The following is a 22,906-nucleotide window of genomic DNA, read 5'->3' as shown; positions in this document are numbered from 1 at the left end:
GGTCTGGAGTTGATTCCAGGTGTGGCATTTGCATTTGGAAGCTGTTGCTGTGAACCCACAACATGCGATCAAAGGAGCTCTCAATGCAAGTGAAACAGGGCATCCTTAGGCTGCAAAAAAAAGAAAATCCATCAGAGAGATAGCAGGAACATTAGGAGTGGCCAAATCAACAGTTTGGTACATTGAGAAAAAAAGAACGCACTGGTGAGTTCTGCAACACAAAAAGGCCTGGACGTCCACGGAAGACAACAGTGGTGAATGATCGTAGGATCTTTTCCATAGTAAAGAAAACACCCTTCACAACATCCAGCCAAGTGAAGAACACTCTCCAGGAGGTAGGCATATCATTATCCAAGTCTACCATAAAGAGAAGACTTCACGAGAGCAAATACAGAGGGTTCACCACAAGGTGCAAACCATTCATAAGCCTCAAGAATAGAAAGGCCAGATTAGACTTTGTCAAACAATATCTAAAAAATCCAGCCCAGTTCTGGAACAGCATTCTTTGGACAGATGAAACTAAGACCAACCTGCACCAGAACAATGGGAAGAAAAAAGTATGGAGAAGGCTTGGAACGGCTCATGATCTGAAGCATACCACATCATCTGTAAAAACACGGTGAAACAGTGTGATGGCATGGGCATGCATGGCTTACAATGGCACTGGGTCACTAGTGTTTATTGATGATGTGACAGAAGACAGAAGCAGCCGGATGAATTCAGAAGTGTATAGGGATATATGTCTGCTCAGATTCAGCAAAGTTGATTGGACGGCGCTTCACTTTACAGATGGACAATGACCCAAAACATACTACGAAAGCAACCCAGGAGTTTAAGGCAAAGAAGTGGACTTCAGACTTCAAGCAGTCATTGCCTGCAAAGGATTCTCGACAAAGTATTAAAAATGAACATTTTATTTATGATTGTGTTAATTTGTCCAATTAAATTTGAGCCCTTGAAATAAGGGAACTGTGTATGAAAATGGTTGCAATTCCTAAACGTTTCATACAATATTTTTGTTCAACCCCTTGAATTAAAGCTGAATGTCTGCACTTCTATTGCATCTCGGTTGTTTCATTTCAAATCCATTGTGGTGGTGTACAAAGCCAAAATTATGAAAATTGTGTCAGTGTCCAATTATTTCCGGACCTAACTGTATTTAGTGTTCTCTCCTTACTCTCTCTTCAACTACATTGTCCACCAAGAGGAGTCTTTAGTAGCTTGTTTTTCTCCTCTTTTCATGTATCCATTGAAATCGTAAGAAAAAAAATATGCGTCAAATCTTTAACTTCTCTGTGAAATGTGTAACTCAACCAGCATAATAAGTGTTTGAGCAGATCAGTGGCATAACATAAATAACAATTTTGAGTTATTTTAAAGTAAGATCATATGAAAAAATGTATGCTCTTTACAGCTTAAATAGAAGACGTGTGTGTGTTTAATGAAAAGTTTTAAAATCTGCACAAAATCCATATTTCCCCTTAAACTACAAAAACACGGCAAGGTTAGTGTACAAATTCTACTGTAAATGTCCAGTTGTCTCTAAAGGAACAGAAAACAGTTGGGAACTGCATCCAGCATCTAACACACACAAGTTTTACTGTTCAACAGGATGCTAAATGTCAAACATAAAAAGTGAGCATTGTCAATAAATGAACTAACCAAACCGGTCTGGTCTCTCTCACTTAAAATAAAATGTCATTTTAACCCGTTCGTTGGAAAGCCAGTCTTATAATACGTATCTGTCAAAAAAAGACGACCAGTGTAATGCCAAATAAATATATATTGTAAAAGTAAAAACATCTCTTCGTTTGCCGGAGCTTTAGACCAAGATGCTTTTTTTTCCCTTCAGAAGAAGTATACAGTATGTAAACAATATATTTCTGCCACCTTCTTTGATTGGTTACTGACAAAATAATGTTCCGCCTCCAACCAAAAAGCATTGGCCTGCAACAGGCAGAAGCAGATTCCTTCAAGTTGTAAGAAGTGCAAAGCATGAGATCACATGAAACTCTGTGCTCTCTAGCCATTCACCATTTGGTTTCCTGGTGGATCTGAAAGAAGCACAACACTGAAGTCAGTCGTACATAGTCTGAACCCAAAAAGCCTTACAATGCCAGCTTTTACCATTAGCAGTAACATGATTCAATAGCTGCTCAACATTGCCCTAAAGGGACGAGAGGACTTACAGGTAAGTTTGTTACATTTCTTGTTTTGAATTCTATACAATTATTTATGAAGCAAACTTGTGGATATTATAACCGATTGTTCGTTTTACGGATTCATATGTAGTTAAGAATTCGAAGTAACAAGGTTACGAATAGGTAAAATTTACAGGACATCTGCCGGTATTTTAATTTTAGGTTTTTATAATTATCTGTTATGTGTTTGCCAGTCTGAATACTTGTATTTTTATGTATGCAGGTGTACTTTTTATTTACATAGCAGCAACCATATTCATAAGACAAAAAGGCGTATTCATGCAGGAGTCATTATAATCTAATAAGTGCATCTGATATAAAGATACAAATAAGGGAGGGGGGGGGAGAAAGCATCCTGAAAAATGTTCAACTTGTTACTTTTGCTGCAATGAGATTTATTGTACAAGAAAAAAAAAAACTTTATTCCTGGAGAAAGATGTTGTAAATAAATTCAAAGTATAGGGAGAGGAGGAAGATTATGTCTAGACCCAACGGTGCGTGTGTCACCAGGAACACAATACAGTAATGTGTGGCTGAGCCCCTGGCATTTATGCAATGTTTTCACCAGCATTGTTATACATCCCAGCATACCACGGCACTGGACGATCGTCAAAGCAATACAGATACAAACGTAGGTCTAAATGTCACCATGGCATTTGTGTTATATTATCGTTCTTAAATATTTTAGTAATGTGTAAAAATGTTGATGGTAATATGAGCAATTAATAGATACTAAATGGTACAGATAGATGTGAAATGAGGATTACTCAAAAGCAAACCACACAGGCTACAAAATACACCAACCCCCATATCCGCCTCATATCCTTTGTCACTCACACTAATCAACTGAAAATCTGTTCATTCAGTGACAACCTGAACCCTTCCACATAAAGCAAGTCTGGCTTATATGTAGGTGATGTACAGCAGTATTTAAAAAAAAAGAGAAAGAAGGAAATGGCAGATAACGGGTGATGTCAGTTTTGGATGCATTTTTATGACAGAGCATATGGCAAGCAGACCAGTATGTGTTTTTCTTGCTTTTAATTGTACAACAATAAAATGATATCCGACCTATAAAAAGCAGGTTAAAGAAACACTTTGGCTCCTATTCAAAATGCTGCGACTCAATCCTTCCCCTGCTGAGAAGAGGGAGCCACAATCTGTCCAAGTAAGGACAGAGAAACTTCACAGCAGTTTCAATAAGAAGGTGCCGCTACATTCCTGATCAACACACAAAGCCAACATATTAAATGTAAAAGGGGTTAGTTAGCACCAAAGCTTGTTTAGCACTTAGCATGTAAATTATCAAATGATCAGACGTCTTAATGTTTATAGCTTAAAATGTTATTTGAGGATATTATGTGTAAGCCCAGTGTGTATGTATAAATACATTTCATACTCACATTCCTTTATAGTCTGCATATTCCATTGTCTAGCAAGAACTTATTGGTCAAGTAAAAAGGTAACAAAACCTATTATACCTACAAAGCAAAACAGTGTTTCTATGTATAGATGTATGTATTGATATAGGGCAGACAAGATTTCTTTATCATGCAAACCAAGTCACTAAGTCAATGTTATACATCACTGTTCATCAAACCCCATTTATTGTACCCCATTTATATATTGGCAATATCAAGGGTTCTAACCGTTTTTTCTCGATGTCTAAACAAATGCTAATAACCAACAGACCCACTCTTATAACAATGTAGTCTAATGACAGATTATAGTGCAGCAACCACCAGAACAAAAAATTTTTAAAAAATTAAAAAAGGAGAAAAAGCACGGGTTCTCCTGTATGGCTCTATTAACATTTATTACTGAGCAGTTATATTGAAGCATTAGTAACACCATCATGCTTGGTATGCAGGCAAAAAGATGAAGTAAATGGAAAAGTACATCTATTCGTACTATAGAGAATAGTAATTACCCCCCTGTTTTAGTTAATGCGGATAGTTTGCCTCACCTGGACTTTAATAAAGTGATTATTCATGTGGAAATGCTTACCTTCATTTATCTCAACATATTAATGTGTCGACATGTAAATATTTAGGAAAGAAATTACGATATATGTTATAATTCATCTTCTTTCAAAACTAAAAGCTGTCTCACATTTTAATCTGGTCTGTAACGGTTACATGCGCCTATAACATATTTCATCTTTAACTGTTCATGCAATGTCTTTATATATAATGTATAACCCAGTTCACCTAATGTAACCCTGTATTTCTAACCATGTATCTATCATCATAACTCTGTGCCCAGGACATACGTGAAAACGAGAGGTAACTCAATGTATTACACCCTGGTAAAACATTTGAGAAATAAATAAATCTATTCCCATAATGGATTCAAATTTCTCATCCAGCAGTAAAATTGCAAACACTTTTGACCAACGTTCACAAAAAAGGGCAATACTAGGCATATTCTCACAAACTCGTCTCCAACAAATAAAACCTTACCACTGATTCATCATTGTTGAAGACTGTTCCAGAGTAAGCAATAAGCGCCACTAATTCTACATTACACATATACACACACAAAATATTTCTTTATGCTCATTTGCATGTCTTAAGACAGGTCTGCAACACTGCCTTTCACCATTATCACCCAGCACACAGTGCTTCCACTGCAGCAAGGGATTCTGGAAAATGACATGCAAATTAGCACACATTGCCACCTTTTGCTTCAAAACCATATAACATGGTCCCCTATAAGCTTATACTTGCTGCATTTCACCGTTTTGAGCACAGCCTGGGTTAAGATGCATAGCCAGTAAACCCACCCACAGACACCCGTTTCGACCTTAATGGGTCTCAGAATGGGGTTGGTTATACTGGCTTTGCAAAATGAAGCATGGGATAGGTTTTACCACACTTCGTTAATTTATGGTTGGTAAAAAAAGTGACAAAAACCCTTCACAGTAAAGCATATAGCAAATGGAAATATTACTGTATGCTCATTTGCATGTCTTAAACTGGTCTGCAACCCCGCCTATATCTATCTCACACATACACACTGCAGGAATGCAGCTGAGGAGGGGGTTGACCGGTCTAGGGCTACATAATAGGTGCTACACAGAGGTAAACAATTAGACAAAACTGCATGACTGGGGAAGAATCCAGTCTTACATTCCCCACTTCTTAGGCATTACAACAGTCACATTTTGCAGGTATTTTTTGGGTCTATACATTCAACTGTGATCGTGCCGACAAGTCACTGGGAGTTTCAGTGCGATAGTGCCCCAGTCTAATGATTTCCCCTATCATAATGAGGTTATTAAAAAGTGAGAGTGGAGAGATAGAAAGATGGCACAGATACAGAGTAACTTTTGTAAGATATTGTTTTGTAGAAACCAAGTTACAAAAGGTATTGACGTCATGGACTGGATTACTTAATTCTAAAGCGTTTACCCAATAATTTTGACAAATATCAATAAAACATGTAATTTGGCAATTTCTGAATTTTATTCACAAAATGAATGCGTGTTATTTCTTTTTAATATATTTTTAGGATATTTTTCAATGCAAGAGGCTATATTTGTTTGCTGGATCATACAGTGCCAAAATGAAAGATCGGCTTCAGGAGCTTAAGCAGAAGGCAAAAGAACTGGAGTTGTCCAAGGACATCGAATCCTCTCTGGAAGACCAGAAGGAGCCTGCCAAGCTAAAGCAGCAAGCTGTTATTTTTGAAAAAGAGCCGATCGTTGAAAGTTACCTACATGAAATACAGAGACTTCAAAATGATATTACTGATCTGTCAGACAATGTGACAAAGTTTGGGCAGCAGCAAAAGATCCTTGTATCGTCCATGAGAAGATTCAGCGTCCTAAAGAAGGAATGCAACATTACGAAGGATATCAAAATCCAAGCTGAGAGTATTAATAAGCGCTTGGATGCTTTATTAAATCAAGTTAAAAAAGCAGAAGCAGATAATGGACCATCATCTTGTCTCACCAGGATACTCAAGTCCCATCATGCAGCCATCGTCAAAAACTTTCAGAACACAATGTTCCAATACAATGATACAATTGCAGCTAAGCAATCAAAATGTAAAACATTCATCATTAGACAGCTAGAGGTAGCCGGCAAAGAAGTATCTGAGGAGGAAGTGAACAAAATGCTCGAACAAGGTAAATGGGATGTTTTCAATGAGAACTTGCTCACAGAAGTGAAGATCACTAAAGAGCAGTTGTGCGAGATCAAGCAGAGGCACAAGGAGCTGAACACCTTAGAAAATCAGATGAAAGACATAAGAGAACTCTTTATCCAGATATCCCTTTTAGTGGAAGAACAGGGGGAGATGATCGATAATATTGAAATGGTCACAAATAATACTAAAGACTATGTCCAGAAATCAAAGGATGAGTTTAAACTGGCAGTTAAGTATAAAAGGAAAAACCTATGCAAGTTGCTATGGTGCTGGTGTTTTCCTTGCTTGTAATAAAAGTTGTTAAAAGAAAAAATATATTAGCTTGTGACTGTTAAAGTTACAGAACATGTTTCCCCCCCTAAAACCTATGTGGTATTGGAGAATTTAACATTCAATGTGCGGTTTCTATTATTATATAGTCATTACATAATACTCCGACATGAATAGAAGTCATTAAACAATAAGGACCAAATTAAAGAAACACACTGACTCCTATCAAGGGAGTCACCAAAGAACAGTACTAGGGGGAATGCTAAAATATGGGCTATTTATGCATAGTCACAAGTGCCATCGTTTCATTAAGCGTAATGGGCAGGAAATAACATTTTCACTTGGTTTAATGTAGAAAAAATAGGCTAAAGCGCTCTAATGCAGGTATAACAAAATAAAATAAGCCAAACCACTCACCAAGGTATAAAAAATGAGTAATGATATAGTACTTAATATGCAATAGTATGGGTACTATCCTCCTGAAGACAGGTGGTAGATGGTACAAGCCCACTCACCCTCAGTCTCATTGGCAGGTTCCCCTGAACATAAGCAATACTCACAATCCTAGGAGTAGTAATATTACGTGTTGCGCATGCGCAATGATTAGCATCGCGTGTAGGCGCCATGGCGATTTGTCCTGTATTGAAGGTGGTTGGAACTGTAATATTACCTGTTGTTTTATGTTTTGTCCATAACAAATATGGCCACACTGCCTGTGGAACGGTTTTTGCCCTTAGAACGGCACTGGGTCGCTCTGCGCATGCGCAATGATGCGCATTGCGTCATGACGTCATCATGATTCCGTTTTTTGGCGCGAAACGGCTCACAGGTAAGAGGGTATTTAACAGATGTCATTACATTGTGTTTTATCCTTGAAAAAGAACGCTGTGACGTTCAAAACGCGTTGGATGGGTCTTTTGTCACATTAAAGTGCCCTTTTAATTTATTTTTGACTCTGGGTCCTTCCTGCTCCGTTTTTGCTAGTGCGTTTTTGTCCTCCATACTTTCCTGTCACTTGGTTTAATGAAATGCATTTCACCTCTGACTTTGTTTTTAAAAACCATTGGTTATTAATGTTGTTTTATTGTAAAAATAAGATACCGTATTAAGAGGAAACGGATGCATCGTATTTTTATTTGTGAGAAATAATTTATTTTTATTTTTCCTGCAATGTTTGCTTAACTCACGATTGTCTACCACATAGTCTGTGTCTTTGTAAATTACTTTATGCATTGACATAGTATTTATTTCTTTTTTCAAGTATCTCCTATAATACTTTATTATATGCAATGAAAGCCTAAAATAAAAAAACTTCCAGTCATGTAAACACCAAAAAGAGACAATACTAATAAGAACAAACAAAAAGCGTGCCAGATACACCAGAAACAAACAAACAAAAAAAAAATACATTAAATTCCATGTCTAGAGCTTTAACCTTTTAACCAAGAGCCACACTACTTGTTAGTTTGCAGGGCTGTGCCGTGTCCAAGTAACAAAGGAAGCCACACGGTATGAATTTGTAGCTCCGGCTCCCACATTTTTGTGCCACACAAAATACTTTTTGTGCTTGCTGCTAGCCCTCCATTTGCATCTAATCTATTTATCATGTATTTTCCTAATTTCCTCTTATTTATGAATCACTGACAGTATTAGGCATCAGATTAAGCTCCTGATGCAGCGGTGGATTTCAAAATCACCACCCCTAGACACTTGCCTGCGTGGCCGCCTCCTCTCTGCCGCCCTCCTGCTCCTTTGGAATCCCAGAGTCATACGTCACCAACATGACGTCTTATGGCGTCGCGTTGCCATGATGTCACGTTGGGGACATCTGCAGCGTCATTTGATGGTGGGATTCCAAAGGAGCAGGAGCGCGGAAGAAAGGAGGAAGCTGACAGAGGCCATTAGGTCCGAGAGAGCGGCAAAAGCATATGGGGGCTGAAATTTTTGCCGCTCCAAAATTTTGCGGCCCAAGGCCTAATGGGAAATCTGACACTGTCCGGATGCAAACAGTAAGCATGTTATGCATCAGAGAATGTAAGTAAATATGTAACTTGCTCCTTTAATAAACCGAGTTACATTACTTAGCTTTTCACAGTAGGACTAGTTCGACTGCAGGCCCTCAAAAATGAGGCATTTTGAAGGGAACCATGATGTTCATCCAGTACTAAGTGAAGAGAAAGGGGGAAGCTCATTAAAATGTTGACAATGAGTGTGTGTAATTCATTTATAACCAGGTCCTGTAATTAAGTTTTTTTTTAGCACATACGCATAAGCCCAATGGTTTACTTTGAGCCTCAAAAGGTTATACTTTGTGCCAATGATCAGAAATATAGTTTTAACAAATGATCATTATGATTTTTTTTACTTAAATCTACTAATTTGGCAATATGTATGTAATCTGTTGGTTACTTGGACCATAGATGATTAAAATAATCTGTACATGCCCCCTTGTTTATCCATTGCAAATACTTTTTTTTTTCTTCTTCAAATAAAAATAATGACACTGTGACAATGGTTTGTCTACAACTATTTTTTGTTAAACAATGCAGACAAATGTCTTGTAACAAATAAAAAAAAGAAGTTGCTCAAAACTCCACAGTCAGAAAGGCGATGCATTCTGCTGCCTTTTCGCTGCAACGTGACACTTTCCCTCAGAGCCGATTCATGGTACTGCAAAGTCCAGCGACCTCCAGGTACTGAGATATCTACCACTGCATCCCTGAGACAAGAATGCACGTCCCGTGGACACAATATGGCAGCCAAGATAAGCATCATTACAGTGATCAATAGAAAGCAGCAAAGTCATTAGGAGATACCACAGCTCCCTATTGAGTGACTGTGGAATATGAATATATATATAATATATATATATATTTATTACACACACACACACACACACACACACACACACACACAAAAGAAAGTACTCTTTGAATTCCATGGTTCAAATGAGCACGTGTCACCTTTGTCTGCCAGACAAAAGGTGACACATTGTGTGCTCATTTGCATGTCATTTCCCAGAATCCCTTGCTGCAGTGGAAACACTGTATGCTGGGAATAATGGTGAAAGGCAGGGTTGCTGACCTGCCCAAGACAAGTGATCTTTTTATTTGCTATATGCAATACGATGGGAGGTTTCTTGTTGCCTTTTTCACTCACCATAACTTAAAATACATATATACACACACACATCCCTAGAGAACCTGTGGGACAGTGAACAAAGCTTTGGTAGCAGTGTTGGTCCTGAAGAAGAGTAGATTTTTTTAAGACTATTTAACAACATTGCTGTCAGAATCAATGGTACATTTAAATGGTCTACATCACCTAAACAAAGTCTCTTTTGTTTAAACAAACAATTCTTGTTCTTCCTGCTTATCTGCATGGCTTGCCTATAACATGCTAGGTAGGATTGACAGTTTAATCAATTTGAGGGATTAGAAAAGGGTTGTAAAAACCCTGCAATGCATTTGTTTGCCATAGAAACAACTTTTTTGTATTGCCAATAACTTACATTTACATTGCGTGTGCAACACACACACACACACACACACACACACACACACACACACACACACACACACACACGGTTATAAATGTATAGTATTTCTTACTGTGCAGATTCGCGTTTTCTTTAGAATTAAGAGAAATATTACACATTTAGGAAGAACACTTGTATATTTTAAATTTTGGTAATCACAGAGAAAACATTTTATTTTAAAAGCAGTTTCACCAGTTAACTATAAAAAAAAAAAAAAAAAAACTATACTGAATAAGGTGCTACTTTTTATTTACAAAAAACGGCTTATAGCCTATTTCTTCTTGAATTCACTACAAAAGAGCAAAATATGTGTCGGGTTATTTGAACTTTTAATTCATGACCTTGACTATAACAGTATATTATAACTGTTACAGTAGGGTTCCGCTTCTCAGCGATCCGCCAATACTGCGGTACTGTTTCATGACTGCAAATGGGGGCCGCCGAGCCCGCGCATGCGCAAAAGGGGGCATTCTGGGACGGCGCAGGAGTTAGGTGGAGACAGCAAATCACCGGTGGACATAGCATTTGTGCGCTCTGTACAAAAAAAAAAAAAAGTTATGTTCCGCTTTTTGGCGATATCCGCTTTTAGGCGGGGGTCTAGAACGAACCAGCCGAATGAATTGGGCCCTACTGTATAAAGGAATAAAAACATTAAAAGTAATTGTTCTTTATATCAGTCAAAAAAAAAATGTCAACAATGGTAAAATGTAACGTTGAAGGATATGTTGATTAAAGCATTAAGTTTGGCAGCAAATAGAACAAATAACCAGTTCTGTTATTAGATGCAAGAGAGCAACTATTGTGTTGAGCAAATAAAGGGTTTGTTGTAATTGGGAGTCTATGAATATGTTTAATGTATCAGATGATTAAGAATGATCCGCTTTACTTACACCAACACAGGTTTTCCTGAGATCCGGGGATGCCGCAGAACTTCTGCCATAGTCTCCTTTGTTTCTTCCATCCTGTCCACATCACTGGAGTCCACAACAAACACTACTCCATAAGATTCTGCATAGTAGTTCTTCCAAATTCCACGAATTCGCTTCCCACCGCCCAAGTCAAACATTGTGACGTCAAATTTCCCCTGCTTAACGTCAGCTTTCGAAAATCCCACAGTTGGGGCAACATCTTCGGGAGACTCTGTTACAAAGTTCAGTAAGCTATTAATGTTTTAAAGACTATACACAACCAATACAAAAACACCTGACAATATTATCTCTCTCATGGAGAAAGCAAAGTGAAATTCCTGTACTAAGCCACAGGCATTGTCAATACTACAATAGGAGACCCACTACATACCCTCTGCTGCGGCTTTATTCACAAGAGAATGTTTGTATAGTTTATTGATAACCAATTTAGAGGGTCAATATTTGGGTGATGATTTTCTCAGTGAAAAATGTGTGTCATGTTGTTCGTCAAAGAAGCATGAAGCTGTTTTAGAATCATGAGCAGTGAAGATCACAGAATATATAAGTGCTAACAATGCAAAAGATATGCTCTAGCATTCATAGATTTAGATATGTTTAATAGCTTAGAAAATTTGCACCTTTACAATTAACCATCTAAAAGCACAAAAAAATATATATATCAAAGAGTAAATAGCCAATGCTGCATTAAGTATGAGCTTCCACATGTCATGAGAGAAAGCTGGCAGTTGCAAACGTTCCCTTTTTATATTCCATACATAGCTTACCAAATAAGGAAGGAATTAAATTACAAGATGAGCCAAAAAATTGCTAAACCTAACAAAAGCATAATTTAAATTTTTTAAAGAGATTATATTTCAGATTTGTCTAAATTAGCTGCACAGTGACTTGCATCGCAGTATAGCACAGAAGAGATTAAATACATTCTAAAATCCTGACTTTAGAGAGACAATGTCTTCCTATTAAACATATATTACTATAGCTATATAGATATTTTAAATGTAATCAATTACATGAAAAACATTTTGCAAACACCTTTCAAATGTGAGATGTATGGAATTCCAGAAATCCCAAAGAGTCAAGATTGTTGACTGCAATAAAACTAATTTTAGAAGTAATTTTTCAGGTTATTTTCATACTACTGCAAGTCAAATACATACAAATCAAAGGTTAATTATCTATTTAACACATTAAATACACTGCACGATTAATACAGACCTAGTGTTGAGTCTATTTAGCTGCAAAAAAATAATAATAATTATAATATACATAATAAATGGTTGAAATTTATATTCATAAATGAAGAAATATATTTTTATTTATAAATGAAGAAATATATTGAAATCATTACTTCCCATGTTCTCATTTAAATTACCTATCCCCAGTGCTATTATGCGTCACAGTATTAGGCTACCACCTAGTCTCAAAATACAGGATTCCCTTTACTTGCATATTAACTTTGTCAAAGCTAGTTCTAAGTCAAATAAAACAGATTTCAATCAGTGCGCTTAAACAAGCATCTTACCTCCTTGGATTCCTTTCACAGTTGCAGTTTTGCCAGCATTATCAAGCCCCACCATCAATAATGTCACTTTTCTTATTTAAATAAAAAGGGGGAAAAAAAAAGTTAAAAACATGACTATTTTACTTCAATTAAATGTACATCTTTGCCTTGTATATTTAACATATATTGGTATTTAACTTGAATAGTGGCAATACGTTTTTCAACAAGTTTTTGTTAGCACTTCATCTTGTGGCTTCATCAGAATTGACATCTAGTACAGTTTTGGCCACTGCTCCATCAAAAAGTCATTATGGCAATAGAAATAGTGCATAGAAGAGGACCAAATTAATACAGGGGGATGGATAATCTGATTTATTAGGAGAGCCTAGATAAATCAGATTTGTTTACATTAGATTTAAAAAAAAAAAAAAAAAAAAAAAGAGGAGATGGTATGATAACTATATACAAATGTATTTGGGGACAATAAAAGGAGCTTTCAAAGAAACTATTCATCCCAAGGGCAATACAAACCACATGGGGTCATATGTTAAGGTAGAAGAAAAGGAGATTTCACCAGCAACAGAAGGAAAAGGTTCTTTACAGTAAGGGCATGTCAAAATGTGGAATGCATTACACGGAAGATACAATATCTTAAAAAAAAAATTTTTAAGTTGGACATCTTTTTTGAAAGGAAAGGTATACAGGGACATAAGTAAACATAGGAAGGATGTTGATCTAGGGAGTAATCTGATTGCCAATATTTGGAGTCAGGAAGGAATGTTTTTTTCCCCTTTATGAGATCATGTCACTGGGGTTTTTGTTTGGCTTCCTCTGGATCAATATACTGCAAGTACAAATATCAGATAAAGTATCTGTTGTCTAAATTTAGCATAGGTTGAACTAGGACGTATGTGTCTTTTTTCAACCTCATCTACTATGGAACTATGCCCATTGACCATTTCCCTTTATGGTACCCAACAACCACCTAATAGAATTTTTTTTTTTATTTCACTACAGATTAGCTTATTTTTTCTGTTATTTTACTTATATTGTAATTATAACAAAAATGAGTGAAGCAACTGACACATTTCTATTGTTATACTCACAGATGCACACCAACATTTTATTATATCATGTCCATAACCCTGCTTAGCCCATTATCGCACAGCATATCATTCATTCCCTGCAGCATAGGATTCTGGGTAACGACATGCAAATAGGCACACAAGTGGAAATTCTGGGCAGACAAGTGAGGATTCGGATTGGACCGTGGCGCCAAACTGCAGGGCAAGTGCAGGCAGTGTGGCTGTCACACACAGCCGAAGGCGCATATCAAACACCCCACCGTGCCGCTCAGCTAAAGGCAGGCTTTTATGGAGATAAGGGTTTATGTGGGTAATGTGAAGATAGGGGGGGAGGGAAATAGTGCGGTCATTGGAAGGCGTCATGCTTTAGTTACTGTAGTTCATTTTTCATTTTCATTGGTAACAACTAAAATTGTTAGGGGTAGAGAAAGAAGTTTGGTGGTTATCCATGGTTTTTGCTGCCCAGTCGTTGGTAATATAAATTTTTTTTTAAATGTTTTGTTGCATAAGGAAAGTCAATCTAGAGGTATTTGTGTTAATGATATGGCTGACTGTACGTGCGGGGCTATGCGAGCGGCAGCAGCAGTGGAGGAGGGCGGCAGCAGAGCATGCAGTGGCAGAGGGGGTGAGGTCCACCACAGTGGTCCAACCCAGAAGTCATTAACAACTTCCGGAGACAGCGAGCGCGGGAAAGGAGAGAGAAAACATACAAAAGATTCAATAATTACATAATTGTTTTGCCTTGGTTCTATAAACAAAATAAAAAATACCCAGTTTCTCCTCTGGCTGCGACTGTTCTTATACTGTGGTTTCTCAGGGAAAGTATAATTACTATAGTTTGTTGAGTAGGGACCTCAGGGTAGAGCGCTTTGAGTATCTTGAACGTTCACACAAAAGGACAAGGCTGTACTACACCTGTATTGTATACTGAGCCTATTAAATCTTCATGTCAGAATCTTCTTTGTTTCAATAAGCAATGTAAAGAGTTTGTGACTGCAAGAAATCCAGTTCAGTGATATTATATTGTAATAAGGTTTGAAATCGGTATGAAGACAAAATGCCAAGCATACAGTATGATATTGTCTGATTTGCAACGATTTGTTCTTTAATACATATTATATACAATGTGGTCCTGAGACATATGAAAGTGTTCACCATATTTGGCACGCGATGAGATGAGCACGAGCAGAGAGATGAGCACGTGGACAGCAGGAAGAGGAGAGTGTAAGGCAGCAAAATGGAGGATTTGAGATGATGCAGGTAAGGCGGCAAAATGGAGGCTTTCAATTCGGGAGCCATGCTCAGACCGCGTTATAACCCATTCGCGTTATAACGGGTCGCGCTATAACGGGGTTTACCTGTATAATCTGTGTTTACAGTATCATCTTCAACTGCTTCTCTCATATTACAAAATATATGAAAACATCTCTAAATCTCTTATGGTTTGGCACTCAAAAAAAAAAAAAAAGGGCAATCCTGCTTTAATTAATTACATGTTTTTTCTTTACATAATTGGAATGCAGAGGAGCCTCCATCTAAACTGCTGTATTTGTACTTCCGGGGGCCCTAGTTCCCAAGATATGATATTTTCGGTGTGGATTCTCCCTTATGTGAAATGCAATATAGTGGCCGGTGTAAGCCAATAGGATTCCAAATTGGATTGCGGATCCCACGAGATTTGGCAGTCATAGTTTCCACAGTAGGGAGCAACAGCACTAGGTACCTTCATGTATCAGGGGTCCCTGAAATCGAAACCCTCTTCGTTCCAATTATGTGAAAAATAATTAGGAACACAATATCATACATATATGCCCAGGTATTACAGGCACACCAAGCGACTGCTTACAACGGAATGAACATTTCATTTTATACCAACTGCATTTTAAAATACAATATACCAATTTCCGTTTTATACCAATTGCATATGTACATTTTAAAGACAAGACATGAGCAGCTCGATTGATCAACTTGTTTATATATTATAAACAGTCAAATTATGGATATGTGAAACTTATTGTATCTTTACTACAACTGGACAAGGATTAAGAACAACATCGCATATCTAGGAGTTATATTTTACACTTCAGTTAGTGAATTTAAGATTAAGACCAAAATACTGAGCAAGAGTGTGAGCTGCAGATACATGTGCTTACATCTCTAATAGCTAATAAATAGGATCAAACAGATTAACCAAGATTTACAATAATCAGCTGACAGTGCATTGGAAGCCAGAAAAACAAACACACAACAATTTCTGCTCAACGTTATTCTATGCATAGAGCAGTGTTTGAATGTACAAACATTAAGGTCGGATGTGCTACAAAATATAGAAACCCAGACTTTGATGGCAGATCAGACAACTTGGCCCATCTAGTCTGCCGATTTACCTACCTGATATAAAGTCTCAGACCCTATTTGATCCTTGGCTTTCAATAACATTTAGAATAGCTTTAAAGTCTATCCCAAGCATTTTTTTAAATTGCTTGTTTTTAAAATGTTCAAGCAGATTAGTTTAAGAAAGGTTTGTTAATCTTTCAGAAACCTTTTTTTCTTTGGTTCTATATTTACTATATACTCCCCATCAACAATAGTAAGCATTGGTTGGGCAAATAAATTAATTAATAATGCTCAGACAGACTCCACAAGTTAACCCTAAAAGGTAGGTGCAATCCAACATAGTCAGCCAGATACATTTCTTAGTGGCCTTTGAATGGGGAAGTGTTTTTCAATCAAATGTTTTCTTAACCCTTATCAAACCGGGTGCTTTTTTAGACAACAAATAATATTAAAGGGAGATGGGGGAAGTTGAACTCTGGCTGAACAAGCACCTGTTGAACACACAGGGACATCACACAAAATGGAGTAGGCAGAGGAAATCAAACCCCTGCCATGTCGAACATTAAAAAATGAATTAAAAATACTTCCTGTATAGAGTAGGTGTTGGGTATGGGGTAAAAAAAAAAAAAAAGGGCATCAATTACCAAGATGAGACCTCTTAAACATGTTACTGGAATTAGTTCAGTTCATTCATAGGAGGCATTGACCATTTGAAGGGACAGTCCTCTTAAAACCAAAGTGAACTAATTTCACCGACATGTTAAGGAGTCTCATCTGGGTAATTGATTTATTATTTTACCCGAATCGGACACCTATAACTATTTTTCCTATATATTATTAGGGATATATACGAATATGGGGCCATATTTACCATTTGGTTCTACTCCATAAGACAGCTTTGGAAAGCCCCTGATCGCTCATTCACTTCAATGCAACAGTGCATTGCAAAACATTGTATGGTAATTATGTGATTTACTTCTACTGTTAATGGCAACATAAGACTACATTACATATATCTTATTTATTCACTGTAAGCAATTTATAAGGATTTGTTATTAAAAAAAAGCACCTGAAAAACAATTATTGTCTGTTTCACCAGTGCAAGGGTGTAGCCCCTCATTAGCCATAGACACAACACAATATCCTGGATACTCATCACGCTTCCTTGCTTTCGCTAACTTCACAATAATGGATAATTGCAGGGTGGCTACAGATAGTATAACCGTGCATATCTCACATGCCTCTGTGTAGAATGGCCAAACCAGCAATATAATTAGTTATTTGTCGAAACTGTTGAATAGATGCATCAGGATCTTAAATACCTAAAATCCCCCTCCTTAAAGCAGCTATATTTTATCCAGCTACTTTGCCACAACTCCCACTGTATTAATATGAAATATAGTTGCAAACTAGAAATGGATATCAGACATAAGCCAATTAATAAAAACATCCATACATGTGCCCCAATCTCAACATACAGCACAATAGTGCTACCTTTTTTCATTACTCCAGCAAGCACTTTTGCGAGAGGAATCAGTGTTGAATTTTCAATAAAGATGGCATATTTTCAATTTCTCCCCAATGAAAAGAGAGCTCGAAAATTATCGCATCACCAATTCTCACCAAAATGATGATTCTAAACAAAAAATGTATATTTTAATTTTATGATATGCACCTTCACATTTTTACATTTGCCTTAAAACAAAGAAAGCAAGGTTATTAGTGACGGATTTGTAACTTACCTAACTGGTTCCCGCCAACGTTTTAACCAACTACAGCAATTAGCCATCAGACTAAACATTCTTGTTTCTTGGAATAAAGCCAAAGGAGCCAATAAAAATAGGGTCTGCCACCAGTATGTGATGTTCTAGGATGGCTTCAACATCATAGATCTTCTTGGATGGCATCCACAAATGGTATTCCCAGCAATCAAGTTGATAACGGTTTTGTAGACACTGGTAAAATGAAACAGAACTGTAACCAAAACTATACTCAATAAATCATGCATGTAAAGAAGGAGTGTAAACACAGAGATTTGTGCAGATAAACCAATAACAAACTGGGTGAGAAAGTAGCTGTCGCAGTAGGAATGATAGTCAAGTGTTGGAGCTCAGACTGGGGAGAAGAAAAAAGAAAAACACACAAAAATGTCCAGTGTTACTGATGTTAGTTTATACTAGTATTAGGAAAATAAAACCTTTTAACGCTTTGAAGGGGCCACGTGACTTTGCTACCAATACACTACAGTATAAAAATGTAATACTTCAGGAACGGGTTATGAACATTTCAAGGAAAGTTAAGATTAAGAATGAAGATAGTGATTGCTGCACTCACACAAAGAAAAATCTAGAACATTGAAACAAAATAAAAGATCATTTTTAGAACTTGCAAAGTAGCAGAATGTGGCATGACGTAACGTTAACTCTGGTCCAATTCTTGGGGGTGGAGTTATACCATTTGCAATAATAGTGGATATTACTTATTTTTTCTTAATATGGCAAGGATTATTTATGTATTTAAATAGTGCAGAAGGACAAGACAAAAATAAAATAATTTCTGCCTGGAGTTCTGAACATAAAAGTAGTGAACCTTTGTTTTGATGATATGTACAATACATAAAAACTTTATGCAGGAAGCAAGGCAAGGAGTTGCTGCGTCACAATACAAGAGTGGCTTCTAACATGTTCTGTGATTTCACAAATAAGTCTAATTGCAGACGACATGCACCCTTTTTAGATAAGGTTTTATGCATCTTACTACATCCAATTTATGAAGCTCATCTTTTGGATCAGGTGCGAAGGATGAAATGACAATCTCTTGATTTAAATGAAAGGAAGACTACCTTGGCAGGAGATGGTAAAACTGGTCATAAAAGCAATGGAATATATACACATAGCTCAGTGAGTAAAGACACTGACTGGCACTGAGTTTAAAGGGGAACCGGGCTCAATTCCCGGTGTCGGCTCCTTGTGACCTTGGGCAAGTCACTTTATCTCCCTGTGCCTCAGGCACCAAAAACAATTGCAAAATGTTTCTGTAAAGCGCTACGTAAAACTAGCAGCGCTATACAAGAACATGAATAATAATAATAATAATAATAAATAATAATAATAATAATAATAATAATATATATATATATATATATATATATATATATATATATATATATATATATATATATATGCAAATATAACTGTATGCTCATCTGCATGTCTTAGGCAGGTCTGCAACCCCGCCTTTCCCCATTATCACCCAGCATACAGCACTTCCACTGCAGCAAGGGATTCTGGGAAATGACATGAAGCTTAAGCCTATAGGGAACCATGTTAAAAATGGTTATTGAGGCAAAAAGTGACACTGTGTGCTCATTTGCATGTCATTTCCCAGAATCCCTTGCTGCAGTGGAAGTGCTGTATGCTGGGTGATAATGGGGAAAGGCGGGGTTGCAGACCTGCCTAAGACATGCAGATGAGCATACAGTTATATTTGCATATTTGCTTTCCTGTGGAGGGTTTTTGTCACTTTTTTTACTCACCATAACTTAACTCAGTATTATATATATATATATATATATATATATATATATATATATATATATATATATATATATATATATATATATATATATATATATATATATATATATATACATATATATATATATATACATATACATATACATATATATATATATACATACATACATACACACATACTCCCACTCCCACTCCACACACACCTTTTGTAAAGCACTGTATATACTGTGGGCTCTCCATTCATTTTCATTCACACTGATACACACACACACTCTTACATCACTTGCTTTCAGAAACCTTTTGACACCTCTAGCCATAAAACACATCCACACCGGGGGAAGGACCAGCACAGATAACATTCCAATAGACACTGTTGTTAAGTATACCTTTTGCTTGCTTCATTCATTGTAACATCGCCTGAAGAAGAGATCAGTGTATCTCGAAAGCTTGCACAAATGAAAGCATTTCGTTAGCCACAGAACGGTATCATCTATTTCTTCAATTATTGAAGCTCGGCTAAAACGGTACTGATACCTCTACATGAAAATATGGAAGATACCACATTGTACCGCACTCAAATGAAGCTAAAGGATTTACTGAAAAAACAGGCACAACTAGACAGCGATATCATCTTCCTCAGCAAATGCAAGAAGGAGCATCTGATCCCGAAAGGAATCGTCCTCAAAAACCCACTTGCCACCACATACAACACAAAATTCTCCCAACAACTGTGCACCAGGAACTCAGAAAGATTACGGAACCATCTAATCAGCATCTGTTACAGCAACAGGAGAAAGACAAAAGAGATGATAGACTGCATTCTGGAGACAGGAGAAATTCACACAGACACATGGAGAGGACTCCAAACATTCCATGAAAAACTCCTGAAGGGTCTAATTGGCAATAAGGAAAAGAAACTGCACAGACTGAGGCTAAGAATGAGATACTCTGCCGCAGCCAGCACAACAACTAATAATACAAACATTGACAGTCACCAACAGTAGGACTGCACTGTTAACCTCTCAGATTACACACCTAATCAAGCAGAGTCCTCAGTATTATCAAAGGGTCTCACATTCTGCCCTACCAAGCCTATGGACAAGATTGAGCTGTGCAGTGACCTGGAAGAATTCTTCAGAAGGCTGCGTCTTAAGGAGTTCTTCCACAACAGACACAACCAAGATTATGCCAACACTGCAGAAGGAGAGCTGCTGCACATGAGCAGGGAGAAGCAAAAATCCAACTGGATCCCACAAACTGGGCGCAACCCCACAATGGACCGGTACATTGAAAGCTTCAGACACAGCGCCAAAACCACCATCCTGGACAAAGTAAGGAAACAAACATATAATCTGACACTGATGGAGAGGAGAGCCATAGAATCGCTAAAGGCCAACCACAACATAACAATCAAACCTGCGGACAAGGGAGGAGCAGTGGTCATAATGAACATCACAGACTACCTGTGGGAAGCACACAGGCAACTCTATGATTCAAAGTATTACACCCAACAGCAGGAGGATCCAACTAAAAAATACATGAGAGAACTCAACTGGATCATTAAAACACTCCCGATCCGCACAAGAAAACAAATTCTGGACCTGATACCAGCTAACTCAAAACCTGGCACATTCTACATGCTCCCTAAAATTCACAAAGAGGGTAACCCTGGTCGCCCTATTATCTCTGGATCTGGCACACTTACCGAGAATATTTCTGGCTGGGTGGAGGGCATTCTAAAACCACTTGTCAGGAACACACCCAGCTATATCCAGGATACCACCGACCTGCTAAACAAACTGAATGCCATTGGCCCCCTCCCAACAGGAACACTACTAGCAACTATGGATGTAGAGTCACTTTATACAAACATCCCCCATGAGGATGGGATTTCAGCCTGCAGATACTTTCTGGGACCGCAGGAGCCACTCACAGAGACAGTGACTAAATGCATCGAATTTATTCTGACCCATAACTACTTCACATTTGGAAATGACACATACCTCCAGACAACCGGGACCGCTATGGGTACTCGGATGGCGCCACAGTATGCCAATCTGTTCTGCGCAAAACTGGAAAGTGACTTTCTTTCCACCTGTCACTTTAAACCCCTTACATACCTTCGCTACATAGATGACATCCTCCTGATTTGGACCTCTGGTGAACAGGACCTCCTACAGTTCTATGACAACTTCAATACGTTTCACCCGACCATCAACCTCAAACTCACCCATTCCCCGGATGAAGTACATTTCCTAGACACCACCATTACTATAAAGAACAACCAACTACAGACTTCTGTATACCGCAAACCTACAGACAGAGCCAGCTATTTGAGGGACAACAGCTTCCACCCGACACACACCAAACATGCAACCATCTACAGTCAAGCCATACGATACAACCGGATATGCTCCGACACAGCAGACAGAGACCAGTGGATTAAAGCCTTGAGATCAGACTTTATAAACCGTGGATATAACCACAGAATTGTAGACCATCAAATTCACAAAGCCACCAGAATACCAAGAAGTGATCTCCTTGAATACAAACAGAAGGAGACAAGCGACAGGGTACCTTTGGTGGTCACATATAACCCACACCTAGGAGCCCTACGCAAGATCGCCAGGAAACTACAACCCATCCTCCAGGAATATACAAGACTGCAACAGGTCTTCCCTGAAGCACCCTTATTATCATACAGACAACCCCATAATCTCAAGAATATTATGGTGAGGAGTAAAGTATTCAGCAGTACAACTGAATGCGGGACAAAACCATGCCAGGACCCAAGATGCAAAACCTGCGCAATGCTCTACACAGCGGACACAATACAAATACCACACAGGAATCGGGAATACAAAATCAGAGGAAGGTTCACCTGTTCCTCCAGCAATGTCGTGTACCTTATCATGTGCATGAAATGCCCAGGGGGCTGCTACTACATAGGTGAGACAGGGCAGGGGCTAAACAAGAGAATCAACCTGCATCGCCACAGCATCACACGCGGAACAAGAGACAGTCCTGTTGGCGAACATTTCTCTGACTCTGGCCATAAGATGAACGATCTGAGGGTTGCCATACTCAAAGGTAATCTTAAAACACCGAAAGAGAGACGGTTGCATGAATACAAATTTATGCAACTGTTCGGGACACTTAGCAGTGGCCTAAACAGAGATCGAAATTTTATGAGTCATTACTGACACAAGTGAACTCTCTTCCCATGAGCGCTAAAGGCCATGTCTGTACATACTGTGCTATATATGTGCACACACAGCTGTCTCTTACACATACTAATACTCCTTGTTTTTCCATCCATATACACCAATAGGGACCACAAAGTATCCACACACACTT

The 22,906-nt window shown here is 37.9% G+C and overlaps 2 protein-coding genes across 10 annotated transcripts in view; one reads left to right on the top strand and one right to left on the bottom strand.

Annotated features, from left to right (window-relative positions):
* The window catches only part of ARL13B (ARF like GTPase 13B), a 66,764-nt gene that overhangs the window by 30,937 nt on the left and 12,921 nt on the right, over positions 1 to 22,906 (bottom strand). For 8 of the 9 annotated variants that reach the window (XR_012800400.1, XM_075594024.1, XM_075594023.1 and 5 more), the window contains exons 2-4: positions 17,756 to 17,968; positions 12,613 to 12,683; positions 11,052 to 11,301 (exon numbers count right to left, since the gene is read on the bottom strand). Coding sequence is in view for 8 of the 9 variants with exons in the window: in XM_075594024.1 (XP_075450139.1) it covers positions 11,052 to 11,301; positions 12,613 to 12,683; positions 17,756 to 17,814 (380 nt within the window). In the remaining variant the exon portion in view is untranslated. Of the gene's footprint in view, positions 1 to 11,051; positions 11,302 to 12,612; positions 12,684 to 17,755; positions 17,969 to 19,935; positions 19,989 to 22,906 lie in introns of those variants that run through there. The other variant, XM_075594025.1, reaches the window with a different exon arrangement.
* On the top strand, positions 1,816 to 8,945 carry STX19 (syntaxin 19). Its single transcript, XM_075594031.1, has 2 exons — positions 1,816 to 2,191; positions 5,715 to 8,945. The coding sequence occupies exon 2, from the start codon at positions 5,769 to 5,771 to the stop codon at positions 6,642 to 6,644; it is 876 nt and encodes a 291-aa protein (XP_075450146.1). The 5' UTR covers positions 1,816 to 2,191; positions 5,715 to 5,768; the 3' UTR covers positions 6,645 to 8,945.

Source organism: Ascaphus truei, chromosome 3, assembly GCF_040206685.1.
Source record: "Ascaphus truei isolate aAscTru1 chromosome 3, aAscTru1.hap1, whole genome shotgun sequence".
Lineage (NCBI taxonomy): Eukaryota > Metazoa > Chordata > Amphibia > Anura > Ascaphidae > Ascaphus > Ascaphus truei.
Note: the sequence above shows the minus strand (reverse complement) of the source record. Positions and strands in the feature narration are given on the sequence as shown.

Bases quoted from the DNA above. Each gene is read 5' to 3' on its own strand.
- STX19 (XM_075594031.1), top strand. From the start codon at position 5,769: ATGAAAGATCGGCTTCAGGAGCTTAAGCAGAAGGCAAAAGAACTGGAG.